The 14,800-nt window shown below is 35.3% G+C and overlaps 1 protein-coding gene across 2 annotated transcripts in view; it reads left to right on the top strand.

Moving 5' to 3' along the window:
- Nucleotides 1–14,800, top strand: part of BRINP3 (BMP/retinoic acid inducible neural specific 3) — a 243,663-nt gene that overhangs the window by 200,132 nt on the left and 28,731 nt on the right. For both annotated transcript variants that reach the window (XM_026854113.1, XM_026854115.1), the window contains exon 7: nt 2,333–2,555. In XM_026854113.1, coding sequence (XP_026709914.1) covers nt 2,333–2,555 — 223 coding nt within the window. The remainder of the gene's footprint in view (nt 1–2,332; nt 2,556–14,800) is intronic.

Raw genomic sequence — 14,800 nt, 5'->3', positions numbered from 1 at the left:
GCTTTTTCACTGCAAATTGAGTGTAAACCCTCTTTATCAATTCTAAACACTGCACCTGATTAGTTGTTAACTGTAGAGATTACTGATGTTGTGCAAAGGACAGTAAACTGACAATGTATCTTAAATAAGTTATTACAGCAATAGGAGAACTGAAAAGGCATCTTCTGAGAATATTCCCTCCTCAGGGATTTGGGTTTATTTTTGGCTTCATGAAACCAATTTTAAGTAGCTATACCAGTGTCTCAGAAGAATGGAGGGGAAATGAGAAGTTAGTGATTAAAACAGGTAGTCAGGAATGTGGCTCTTAGCTCTGATCCTCCCTAGGTGTACTGAAGTCAGTGGAGCTTGGCCGATTTATAGAAAATGCAGGTCTGTGTTTTTTTTTTTTTTTTTTTTTTTTTTAACTGCCAGTTTGTTAAATATGAAAATGTACTCTTTAGGCTTGGAAGGCTTTACCAAGCCAGTGGGACTGTGCCTCCTTTAGGCAAGCCAGACATAACTCTCTCTGACAGCATCTGTGCAAGCCTTGAAGGGAAGTGAGGACTGGGAAGTGAGGACTGGGAAGTGTAGTGTGAGGAGACATAGATGTAGTTGTCACTTGGGAAGGGGAGAACAGGGAACAGTTTTTTCCAAAACTATACTAAAACTCACAGAAATGGTCATCTGGTAATGAAGAATTTATTAAATACTTCTATTAATTCAAATTATTAGGCTTACTCTTTTTGGATAAAGGTTAAGAACCACTTAGAGAAAATTAGGGAAGAGAAAAAGCAATAAATAAGATGTTCCAAACACTTGATAAGATAAGGAAACAGTTCCTTTCCTCAGTCCCTTAATTTGTACCCAGGAACAGCAGAGGGGCAGCAGTGCTGTCCTCAAGAGGAGAAAAAAGGAGAACTATTTCCCAAAGAGGAAGGCATGAGGAGAAAATAAATAACACATTGACAAGGAGCTCCCAGATGAATTATTAAAACCACTGTATTAAATATAAAACCATCATCTTTGCCCCTTGTCTTTAATTTTTTACCTTCTGGAAGACCTTTCAGTGCCTTTTATCTTCTGACAAATCTTCACCCATCAGAGGAATTACTATGCCAAAATAGGGCTGTTGTATTTCATCATGGCCTCATATACCTAAGAATGTGGATGAGGGTCACTCTAGCTCATTTCGAAAATATCTTTTTTTTTCCACCCATAAAATAGAAAATATTGTTACCAAAAAAAAAAAAAAAAAAAAAAAAAAAAAAGCTAAGCTAAAGCTAAAACTGAAAGACTTACAAACAATTATGGTAATGGAGTATTCTTTCATGTGAGCAGACATTTTCCCCAATCAACAATCTCCATGAGCAACCTAAAATTATGTTAAATATTATGATTAACTCTTTTTAAGAAGGAGGCTACTTCAGTCAGTTAGATCATTGCATGAAGTGTAGGCTACTCAAAACAAGCATGTGGCAGGGAGAAAGCCAAACTGTGGGACGTGACTTCACTGCAGGAATGAACTTTTCCCCAGCAATTAGAGCCCTTTTAAATGGAAATTTATTTGTGTTCAAAAACTTACAAATCAACTTGTAAATTATCCTACTTATGAAAACAGACTCACTAGTTAATGAAATTCTGTTAATAAGATTCATATGCATCTTATGTGGACTGCCAGAACAAATCATAAAGCATAGGATGTTCACAATAACAGTGATCCTGTGATTTAAGAACTCCTTTTTACCACTTTAGATGGGGATGTGAGTCAAAAAGAAGTTAAGGGGGACTTTTGAAGTGTCAAATTGCCATAAAATGCTTTGAAAACCTCAATTTTAATTCTAAATACTTTTGAAAGTCTGATCCTTAATGGCTTGTCTCAGGTAAAATAACATCTAAAAGAGAGCTGGCCTGTAAAATCATATTTACTTGCATTTCCTAAGTATTGGAATATATGCCTTTTTAAATATTTTCCTATTGTCTCCAAATTATACAAAATACATTGATCTTTAAATGCATATTTATTTTCAGATCACAGATTTGAAGGTAAGAAACTCTGAGTGCTATTTAATCTTCATATTATCCAGGTTGAGCAATAATGACAGTACTTGTATTTGTTTTAACATCAATCTAAAAGTTGCTTATAAATAACAGACTTGTGCTGGTTTTATTCTAATATTACCACTAAAAGTGTAGTTGCTTTTTTTACTTTGCAAGAGGTAAAATGTTTGATTCTAAAATTGCAAATGTTCAAGTTTTTAAAAGTTAGAAGTTTAAGAAAAAACAAATGGGAAGTTAATTTTTGCTGTAACAATAACTATAACTGCATAATTAAAGACTAATTATCTTTTTTTAGATGAATTCAAATTATTTATGAAAAGACTGCCCATGAATTATTTCCTGAACACATCTACTGTAATGCATTTGTGGACAATGGATTCTAATTTTCAACGTCGCTATGAGCAACTAGAAAACAGCATGAAGCAACTCTTCCTCAAGGCACAGAAAACTGTTCACAAGCTCTTTGGTCTTAGTAAGAGATGCCATAAACAGCCACTCATCCGCATGCCAAGACAGAGGTAAGAAAGCCTATGAAAAACTGAGAAAGTCAAACTGCTGTCTGGACACAAAAATCTCCTTAAGGTCATAGATATTGGAACGTGTACAGCATATTGTACATGCACTGTACAGAGTCTTTATATTCGTATGAGTTGAACAGTCCCAGCTTTCAATATTGCTCCATTCATGTTTTCCTAAATACGCTGGGTAAGGTCAAAATAAAACCTGATTTGTGTATGACTGTGTATTATGTGAGGCAACTTAAAAATAACATCAGCATACAGATTAATCCCATTTGGTCTGCCTCTGCTTTACAGAACCATATCTTCAGTGGAACTTGGTCAAGTGTAACAGTGCCAAATAATTGTGTACTGAATACCTATTCTGAAGCAAGCATAGTTATTTTAAGAACTTTCCAGGTATACAGTATATACTACATACAATTGATTTCTTGTCTCATTTGTCAGATATGAATTAGATTTGAAAAGATGCCCAAGGAAAGAAAATAAAAGTGGTTTAGTCCTTCCTAGAAACAGAGAGATCCTGAAATCCAGATAGTCAAATCTATATTAACATAAATGATTATAGTTGTTGCTGATTGAAAATTGCTTTATTGAAATCAGTGAAACAACACTAGAGTAAATCTGAAATGCATGAACTTTTAAGGATGTTATTCTTCTGAGTGCAAGCACTGTGGGCCTAGTTCAGTGCCTCCTGCATTTAGCATGTATCTCCATTGATTTTAAAGAAATCTAGTTTAGGTTTGGTGTTCCAGAAGTGCCAGGGGTGCTTTACTCTCCCCAGCTCTTCCCTGACAGAGCTCAGGCTCTATCAATTCTTCTTTGCCTTTTTGTGGCACTTAGCTAATCCCTCCCCTTTTTCCCTTTTTTTTTTTTTTTTTTTTTTTTTTACATATTGTGCTTCACTTTGTGATCTGCTAGTTGAAACAAAATATGTATTTTTTTCACTTGTGGGCTTATTTAATAATTAGAAAACATTCCACTAAATAAGGTTATATATAGTGCTTCAACAACATGTCATGTGAGCATTCTGCCAAAGAGCTGATTAAACATGAAAGACTTCATCAGAAACCCAGAGCTTTTGTAAAAAAACCCAGAAATGAACCGGGTTTTTTGTTGTTGTTGTTGTGGTGGTGGTTTTTTTTGTGGTTTTTTTTTTTTTCTTTTTCTCTCTACCATAATTTAAAATAACCACTATAGCATTTTGGGGCAATCTTTGGTACATACTAACTGAGATGTAAAAAACAAAGATCTAATTGATCAACACACACCTTTCTTCTTTTATGAAGGATTTTGTTTGTTTGTTTTGTTTTTGAATGCGGAACTTTTGTCTTCACTGTTTATTTGTTAATAAAAAGTTGTAGTGCTATAGAAAAAAAAAAGATGTGGCCTGACTGGAGAGGGTCTAGAGAAGAGCCACAAAGATATTCAAGGGACTGGGCAGCCTGTCATGTGAGGAAAGACTTGAGAGAATTGGGTTTGTTCAGACTTGAGAAGAGAAGGTTTAGGGGTGACCTTATCACCATGTTCCAGTATTTGAAGGGGGGCTACAAAGAAGATGGAAACTCCCTTTTTACAAGGAGTCTCATGGAAAAGATGAGGGATAATGCATACAAGTTACTCCTGAAGAGATTCCAACAGGGACACAGAAGGAAAATTTTTCACAATGACAACAGTCCTTGGATTATTCCTTGGAATAATCTCCTCAAGGAAGTGGTGGATTCCCCAATACTGGACACTTAAGATTAGCTGGACAGGGTGCTGAGCCATCTCATCTAGATTGTGCTTTTGACATGAAAGGTTGGTCTAGATGATCCTTGAGGTTCTTTCCAACCTGATGTTCTATGATTCTATGATAATAGAGACTGCTCTAAAATTTTCTCCAGTCAGTACTGAGGGAGATTGGAGATATGATGCCATAATGATGATCAATAGATGGCTCAAATATCGGTACTAAAGGCAGGTTGGGGAATACTTAGCCAGTGGGATGCATTTGCTAAAATAGAGCATTTTCAAAGGTGGGATTCCATCTGACTATCTGGGAAAATTGCATTCTGACATCAAGGCTTTTATGACTGTTAAGAAGAGCTTTAAACTGAGAATTGAGGGGAAAGGGTCAAGAGAAACTGGTTTAATTTAAAACCCTGGTTAAAAATAATCTGATAGACCAAGATATAAGCATGTATAAAGGAATATCAGTGGTGAAAAGACAGATAGTGAGGAGAAGGAAAACACTGGTGTAGATAGAAGAGTATTCAGGTACTTCTCGTGATGAGAGTCATGGTTAAACAAGGTAGTGGACTTTTTGATATAGGCACTAACAGGTAAAATGTGCTAACAGGTCAGCATGCATTTGAATATTTGGTGATGTAATGGAGAATGAATACCTGAGTAATGCAATGGAGAAACATTAATTATTGCTCAGATTGTAAAAACAGACCTTTCAGCTGAGAATGAATGGAATAATAGGACCAAAACCAAGTACTAAAACTCCTTCTGTTTAAGGGAAGATAGAAATAAAAGCAAAAATCACAGTGTCATGTGCCAGTGATACTCTAAGCTCCAAAGAAACAAGAAGGGAAATTTAACCAAAATGTAATCCTTTCCAAAGGCTTTCCAAACCACTACTTCAGATTAGTGTTCAGGCTTTGCTACTGATAGTAAAGGGTGAATTTTATTATGGAAAGAGAAATCAGACAGAGATAATTCTGATATAAATAATATTTTAAATTGTATTTTATGGGCACTTGTCTTTTCAGATACAGATTAAAGAGCCAATGCTTCAGTTTTTAATAAAGATCATGATGCTGGCAGAGAGTAAAACCAAAGTAACTATGCTAATGTTTAATTTTACACTGTATTTCACAAGTCAATAGAAGATATATACAAAGGATTTTTAAAGAAATATGTTGAGAGTGGAAGCTGTTTTTCTCTTTTGTGAGGTATGTCCTATAATTCATGAAAAATTTCTGTGAGTCTGAATTTTATCTATGTAGTCTAGCCAGAAGTTGCTTCATCACACTTGAAGCAGCTCCTACATATGGTCAAGGTTATAATTAATTACTGAAAATATCTGTCTCTCTAGCCTCAAAATTTTGTTATTGAACATGAAACAAATTGTTGGTTGACTATTTTAAAATGAGATTCAACTAATCAGTTAGACAGAATTGCTTGCAACATTTTTCCCTATTTCCTGAAGAAACAAGCCACTTAATAATCATAAGACTAAACTACATGTTTTAGTTTTCTAATCCTTGAACCGAAATACCATTGAATCCTCTCCTAGCGTAATTCTTTATAGTAACAAGGAGTCAGTTAACTTGCAAGTTAAAGAAAATACATTCCTGCGTCTCCTTTTTAAACACAGTTTATATTCTTCAGCTAGAATAATGTAGTTTTCTTTCAGTCTTCAGTAGCCATCAGAACAATGTATTTTTTACTGCAGCATTTTTGTATACACTGGCAATGGGAACAGGATTACTATTTTTATTTTATTCTGTTCATTGCAAAGCTTTTCAACTTCCAAATGTTATTCCCAGATTTTAAGCTTTTTTCATTAACATGAAACAGACCGTTGTTCCTTTTCCTGAAAATCAAATCATGCCAAGATACATCAAAAGTCCATAGATTTCCATTATAAACCATGATGGTACTGCTGAGTGTAATTTTTAAAATTCACCTGAATTAATCAAAACACTTTCTGTAATCAGTGAAGTATTTACTGGTTGTCTGAGTTCAAAGAAAAGTACCAACTGAAAATTCAGAATGAACAAGGAGCACTGAAATTGCTATGTTGATAATCTGTTCCCATGTTATGTATAGGGATGGAATGATAAAACATGCAAGTTCAAGAGATAAAAACAAGATTGAAAAAAATGCACCCTGAAAAAGAAACTTTATATTCTGTGGAGTATTGCTACCAGGTGAGCTACTGCCTCCATGAATTTGAGGCTCTGCTACTTCAAAAGGCTCAAGTGATTATTACTAATATGATCTCACTGCATTGGCACATCAGCCTTAAAAAATTGCAACATCATATGCTCATTCATTGTGTTTGCTTGGCCAGAGCCCACAGCATGTAGCAATTGTTATTCCACTAGGTGGCCAGCTCTTGCTGCAGTTTTTGTACAGGAAGGTTGCTGAAACACTGCTTGTCGCACAACACATTGTGCTTTGCAGGATTCGGTAGATTTTGTAAAATGTATATAGCAGGGTTGTTGAAATGGTACTAGGAGCACAATACATTTTGCTTTGTAGGAAACAAGATGTGGTGTAAAACCATGTCTGCCCTAGGCTCATCATGCATATTTCTGTATTAGGACCATGAGGTGTAAGGAACTGCTGTTAATCTTTGGAAGCAGTTTGCATATGGTATCTGTGGTCTAGTGTATCTACTCTGAGAAAAGGACTGAAAGATAAGAGCTGTAAATGTGTAATCTCATGTTAATGTCACCTTCGGATTGAATATTCTCATTTTTCAAAGACAAAATAAGTGGAGAGACTAAAGAAGTATCAATTTTACTCAATAGCAATGTCCATATAGGACACTAGCACACATATGGCAATGGCAAAATGTAAATCAGCAAGAAAAGTTATGGTCATACATTTGTCACTGTGTTATAGGGAGGGAAAGCTGTTTTTGTTTCTGGTTTGGTTAACACAACAGTAAGATTTATTTTCAAATTTATGTTAAAACTATATGCTGAGAAGCTGAAAACCACAGGAACGGTAGACCTGTCCTTACCCATGAATTGCTGTCAATGAACACCTGACATGAACAGAGCTGAGAGTAAGCAGTCACTTAGAGCCCAAATTATGGAACAAAAATAAGAAAACTGGAATATCTATGCTTAAGAGCATAAAAGAAATATAAACTGTGTTGGCAGAGAAACAGAACCTTCACTTTCCCAAATATTTTTAAATAAGAATTGGCAATGTGATTGGATTTAATATCCAAACACTACTGAGAGACATTGAAGACAGGGAATAGCTTTCATTTCTTCTTTCAGAAGTACCAGTTTAGCACTTGATTTCATTCATTTATGTGTCATTCAAAGTGGTTCCTTGGTTAATGATATCCATTTGAGTGAATGCACTCAGTACAGTATTTTGCTATACGTATGGAACTTATTTGTATGTAGTTAAATCACTTTGTAACAAAAAAGCATCACTTGAGGACAAATTTAACCAGCACAATTTTTGATGTAATAAAGACATAAATAAAAATATTAAAAGGAGAAACATAATGTAAATGCAACAATAAGCCAGTGGAAAAAATTACATCTTCCTTGGCATAATAACAAAATAGAAGTATACTGCAACAAACTGCAACTGATGATTATGAGCAACTCAGGTAAATAAGAACTTCAATTTTAAAAGACCAAGGTAGAGCACTTGCACAACAAAAGCATGTGATCTAGAATAAAATGTCAGTAGTTGAATTTTTTGAAAGACTGAATGCTTAATATTAACATATAGTTTATGAAGATGTTGGTTATAGCAGCAGTCTATCCAGTTTTTAAAGGACCTTATTCTGGTAATGCAAGCTGAAGACAAATATAGAAAAAACTATTCAATAACTTTTAAAAAATATTTTAATCAACGTATAAAAATCCTTATTTCTGAAAGGAAAGCCATTCTCAGCAGCCTTGTGTTTGAATCATGTCCTTATCTTCACAAAGGATTCATTTTTAAGAAACATACTCTGAAGCTAATGTGGATTTAGGAGGAGTTTGTCACCAGAGGCGGTGAATGGCTTCATCAAACAGAAGAGTTGCAGAAAGAATTCTTGTTTTCAAAAGTAGAATTTATTCTGGAATTTCCCACAGAACACACCACAGGCATCTAGAAAGGGATGAAGGGCCATGAATTTGCATTTTCTCATTTTTATCTTATTTTTGGATTTCATGGAGCAAAAAATTCACATGCCATAGGAGCATAACAGGGCCTGAACAGTGTGAAAATGCTTCATAGAAGGGACTGGAATCTTAGTCTTCTCCATATGCAGAAAAAAGATTTTTTATAATACCTATAACACAGTCTATCAAAATACTGAGGCCTTCAAACCTATTTTCTTCAAAATCCTTCAGAATGGAAAAAAAAAAAAATGTAGATTAATCCCATGCTTTAAGGATGTTACACAGGATTAATTCCTTACATCCCAAAGTTGGTTATTAACTACATTAGATTGCTTTGCTGTAAGTGTAATTGATTCATGGGCACAAAATTGCTAAGGAATAAAATCTTCCACCAAGAAAGCCACAAAATTAAATACATGGAAGTTTTACAGTACATCACACAGAGATTATTTAAAAAAAAAAAAAAAAAAGCCACCACATTTGTGGCATTGGATGTAAGGTAAAAAAAATCTAATTACACATCATTTAGCAGACTACTAGAATGAAGGTTAACAGTCAGTCTAGTTGAAAACTGTGTTGTGGAAAGACAGAGGAAAACAGCAGAAGCTCAGCTGAATGGACTAGGTCTAATGTATATGATGCTTCCTAAAAAGAGGTGCTAAAGAAGTAATATTCTGTCTCATTTTAGAACACCTTCTCCTTTTAATAGATGACAATGTATCATAGAGTTGTTTCTAAACAAAAATTGTTCGAAGAAAGAACAAAGAAAAATGTACTTACGTTGCACATCATTTTTGTATTAGAAGAAATACCAGATATTTTTTTTTTTTATCTGCTTCAATTAAGATACTGCGTGTGAGAGCTAAAAATGGATTTTCAACTTCCAATGTAATGGAACACCTCTCCAGTGGCAACTTTGATTTGATCTAACACACCAGATGCACATTTAAAAGTTGCATGCCATAGGAAAAGGTGATAAGATGCAAGTATGTGAGATAAAATGGTCAGTTTGGCAGTGGTTGCTTTACTAAACCTAATAGTAACTCTGCATATTTTCTCAAAGGAAATAAAATGATGTGCTTTGAGATGATACCTTTAATTGGATCGAGGATTAGAGTTATTTAAAACTAACGTGACAGACATAAAAATATGATATACAGGCCTGCAAATAGTAGGTCTGATAACAATGACAATCTAAGATAAAGTCTTGTGTAGATGTGTGTTTTCACACATATTTTATTAGCTGTATATACATAGGGGCAGACTGCTCTTAGCATCTGTCCTTGTAATATGTTTTGTCTCAAGATTTGGTTTTCTAATGTTGCAGCACTCTATTACATACTCACAGAGGCTGTTCTTGATCACATGCTCTACAGGAAAATTTTTCCAGCCTCCCCACAACTCCACTTTTGAATTTTTTAATAAATAACAGCATTAAAATAATTTCACCATATCATAAAGTGCTGTGAAACCAGTAGACAGGTTGTATTAATGTCACAGAGCAGGATTATGCCTGCTCCCATGCTCTGGAAATACCATACATGCAATATGTGGAATGAAGCCACATCTCTCATATGCCAATGTTTTTTTTTTAAAGTATGGACTACTTACCAGTGAAAATGTACCCTAATAGTAGTGTTTTATCAGTCATATTTTACATTTTGTCACATGATGCAAACTGTTAAAAAAAAAAAAAAATCTTAACAGGAATCATCTGACATAAAAGGAGTTATACCAATATAGTATAATATATGATGATTAACTTAATATTGCAGGATGTTGTATTACACCTTGTCCCTAGACTTTCAATACTAAAATATGATTACTGAATCACTAAGCACTATTAGAGTATTGCTGCACTGGCAATTAGACTGTACTATAAAAGGACAAAGCATTAGCATAAGAGATGCGACTTCATTCCATTTTTTGCCCATATAATATGTAATAGTTCTGAATATTCAGACAACACCTCAAAGGAGACAGTATTCAGAAGTGCAGCAGCAGATGACTTGAGGTAATAATTTCACTCAAGAAGAGTTACAACTTTAGTGTCCATCTTTCTTGTGAACTCTTTTCTAAGGGTAACAGGTTGATAGGAATGAAAACCCCATGTTCTTTTGGAAGACCAATTTCCTCTACACAGTCCAGCTGTGATAGGAACCTTGGGCTCAATTTCCCCTTCTTCCTCATGAAACAGTATCTAAAGTATCAATATTTTACAGATCTGCTAACACTCATTGCACTACAAATTACCTCTCTTCTTTCCACTTTTTTTTTTTTTTTTTTTTTTTTTTTTCCACCAGGCAAATTTTGTAATGCAATTGTTGCTATCAGTATTGGAGCCTGAAAATTTAAAGACAATAAAACACAAGTATCTTAAAATAACATTTTATTTTATAGACATGTGGTATTAAAAAAGGAAAGCTCAGATTAAGGAAAAGTTGCTGCAGAATTTCAGCTATAAAGATACAGTATTCAACACATTTAATCTCAAGCGTAGATCTACAATACTAAGCAGCTTGCTTTTGGCCTTTTTTTTTTTTTTCTTTTTTTTTTTGTGTGTTTTTTGTTTTTTGTTTTTTTGTTTTTTGTTTTTAATGTGACCAAACTGCTGTAAAGGACCATCCCTCAGGCCAAATTTAAAGATATCTTAATCACCTATCCACATGAATCACTTGTAGAAACAACATCAGAGCTAACACTGTGTTAACTCACAAAGCTTGCAAGCCCACACTTTAAAATATTTGCTTGACATGTGGATAGATTCTGGCACACATTTCTGGGCTTGGCAGCTTCTGTTTGCTCCTAGCCTGATAACCATCTGTCTTTGTAGTCATGACATATGACATAATGGCCATGATCCTCCCTAGATAGCACACACACACACCACCCTCTCCCACCACCACCCCCTTCAAGCATCATGATAATGTATATACCAGAAATGCAACTGAAAGGTCAGGCAAGGACACTAGGGTGAGATACTGGATCTTAGAGTACCCTGTGCTTCAGGCCATCCCCAAGTCCAGAAAGTTACAGCATCTTCCAGATTATACCTGTATAATAACAGCATATTTGAAAATTGCTCTATCTGATCCAGAAGAGTACAAAATGTACCATAATGGCATATCTTTTATCGCCTATGAGTTATTAAGACAGGAGAATAAGACAGAATGATCTTTTCTAGCTAGTCTCTAGTATCAGGGTTCCTCTGTGGAATCACCAAAGTCCCTCTGTCTGTGCCCAACACAGTACAACAGGGCTGACAATATCACATCTCCCTCTCCCTTTGTCTATTGTTTCTTTAGAGTGATACTCAGACTCTCTCACTGTGTGTACAGCACATTGTCACAGTGGAGCCCCAGTCTCAGCTCAGGCTGGGATAAATTGCTGTAACATAAATGCTTTTGTGGTCTGTGCTATTTAAAGTAAAGATGTGTCTCCTCTGTGGGAAGGTGGAAGGTGTGGGAAGGCAAAGCACAAGAAAGATTTGACATGAGTGCAAGATAAAAGGCAATACGAAGGTTGGACTTGTGGGAGATGGGAGGATAGTGCCATGCATATCCACATTTCAGGCAAAACCTTTCAGCGCTCTGATGCCTAACTTTGTGAAAGAGGTCTCTCCTTGTCAGGTCACGTCTGTCAGCACTCTGAAAACAAGCTTTTCAGGATCTGAGTCAGAAAAACTCAATTAAACAAGAGAAAGAACTGTGAGATATGCATTGACATAGAAATAGACACATACAAGCAAGTATCTTGTATTTCTCGCCTGTGTTCAGTCCTGTGCAATTTACTCTGTTAGCTGACTCAGAAGGTGAGATACTTGCTCTCCAATGGGACATCAAATGCCAAACTTTAACCTTCAGGGTTGTGCCTTAGGTCACCTTAGCTAAAGATAGACAATAGATTTGTCTTCAGATAATTTTGAAGATGATATTTTCAGTCCTGTAGATGATGGGTTTTCAAGCTTTTGAATTTTGAAAGCGCTTTGAAAAGTTCTGTAAGTGTGCATCTCAACTGTTTGTATTGCCTCATGTCTACTATTTTGTTCTTTTTCTTAAAAAAATAAACCCTTTGCTTCCAATATGCAGAATGCACCAATCCCACCATTGTGTTTTAAGTGCTTCTAAAGACATAATTCTGGTGAAAAGTTTCCTATCTGACCAATATGTACAGATATGATCAAGAAAAGACTTATTCAAAGTTTGATATAACTGTTTCATACTATGTTGTTCTTCCATTTGCAAGACAAAGAAAGAAATAACTCTAACATATCAGCTTCCAGGTCAAAGTTAGTATTTATTTCTCACTTACCGTCTATTTTATCTTTTATAAACCAAAAATACATTAATTTTTGGTGTTATATGTTCTCTCAATGTACCCTTTATAAGAGCAAAATAAATGAATAGAAAGAATAAGGTGCATATTGAAGGGTGAAGGGTAAAGGGTAAGGAGACATTTCATTTTTCTGAAATTAAACTGCTAGATAAGAATTCAGTTTGTGCATAATTGCTGTGAATACTGTCAAGGATAGAGTAATTTATGGACAGAAAGAGTAGGAAAAAATTTATATACAACAGTAGTTAATCTTTTAAACAAAAAACCCTCTGAAAAATTTAAATTTTCAAATTATTAATTCAATACTGATATCTTATGCATCTAACTATATACAGATTGGTAAAGACAGTGTACAGTTCATTTTCCTCAAAGAATACAAAGTAGCAAACTCACCACGTCTACTGACATCAGTGGTATGAAATGAAATAGAAATTGTCCTTACTCCTTTCCCTTGTCCTTCCTGCCTTCCCTAGTTTGTGAATGAATTTAGCACTTGAGAGGTCCCAGACAGACAACTTGGAAGTATCCAGCACCCTGATGTGCTCCCAGAGAGTCAGGATCAGTAGCAGGCCCAGGCTTGCACTGTCTTGCCAATGTGTCTCAGTTTTCACGGGAAGGATGATAGCTGGAGGGTGTAAAAGCAAGTCCATGATAAATAATAAACTCCGTAGTGGTTCATTCCTTGGTTACTCAGCTGAGTATGTTGGCAAGGGCGCCAGCTGTGGTGGTGACGTTGATTCGCGGAAAAAGACTCTACAACTCCAATAGAGTTATAAAGCATGTATATTTTCTCTGGCGCCGGGGTGCAAGGGGATCTCTCCACAAAGTTTGCACAACCACCACACATTTTACCAAAACTTATAGAGTGTGGATATCCATATTCATTGGATTACATAACACAAACATACATATGCATGAGTAAGGCTGGGTTAGTTACAAAGGCTGATGTCAACAGTTTATATTCTCTTTGCACCTGCGCATTGCCTCCTGGTGGTCATCTTTGGGAGTCTTTGGGAGGAAGGCTTGTAGTCTTTCTCACTTTGTTTTTTTCCCTGGAGCATGCGCAGATTCTCTTGGCCAATTTCTTGAATAACAATAGTGTTTTTCAGACGGTTTACTTTCTATCTTATCTAAGAGAACCAATAGAACTTCTACCATTTGTATATGGCTGTCTTTACTCATTAGCAGAATTTCAACTAGTTAGAGCCACCTGTTCCTCAAGGACAAAAGTATAATATTTTGCTGAACATTGTAATCCTTGATAGATTTTCACAGTGAACGGCTTTGTTTTGATGAACATGGTAGTCCTTGGTAAAATTCCACAGAACAGTCTGGGCTAGCAGGATTTTTAGCAATATTTAAAAAAATACTATAACTTGCTATATGTCAGTAAATAAGTTGCTAAGCAGTTTTCTATAAGTAAATAAGTAAATAAATCTCAAAACAAGTAATAATTTCTCTATATCAACGTGTGCTCCATGGACAGATGTCACCCAGGGAGAAGCTTTGAGGTGTTCACCTCATTTTTTCTGTTGTCAGAACATTTACATTCCTCACAGATTTTCCTATAAACTTAATGTAGCTCAAGGGCTGCATGCAGAGACCCCAGCTAACACAAAGTAACTCCAGAATTTTCAGTTCAGCTTATGTCTGACATGAGGCAATATCTAATGAGGTATAACCTTGTTTCCAATATAACTGTACACAACTTGAATATTTTTTCTCTCAAAAGATTTTCTGAGTATTTAATAAACAGCAGATTATCATCTCTTACTCTGGAAAATATTAGAGTTAGAAAAATCTCAAGAGCACGTTGTGATGTCCTTATTCAGGTTGACCAAGTTGCTTGTACCTGGAATAGGATCATTTGCTTTCAGACTACTTACCAGAAAAGAGAGTAGAAAATAGAAGAATGGCAGAAATTCCCCATTAGAAATGTTAAGTTTCAGTGCAATCATTAACTGTCAATGGATCTTTATAGTCTGTGAAGAACTCATTAACTTACTGATGTGTTAACTTAGGTCACATGTTTTTTTTTTATGTTCGGGGGGG

Source organism: Athene cunicularia (assembly GCF_003259725.1).
Source record: "Athene cunicularia isolate RWA chromosome 8 unlocalized genomic scaffold, athCun1 chr8_part1, whole genome shotgun sequence".
Taxonomy (NCBI): domain Eukaryota; kingdom Metazoa; phylum Chordata; class Aves; order Strigiformes; family Strigidae; genus Athene; species Athene cunicularia.
Note: the sequence above shows the minus strand (reverse complement) of the source record. Positions and strands in the feature narration are given on the sequence as shown.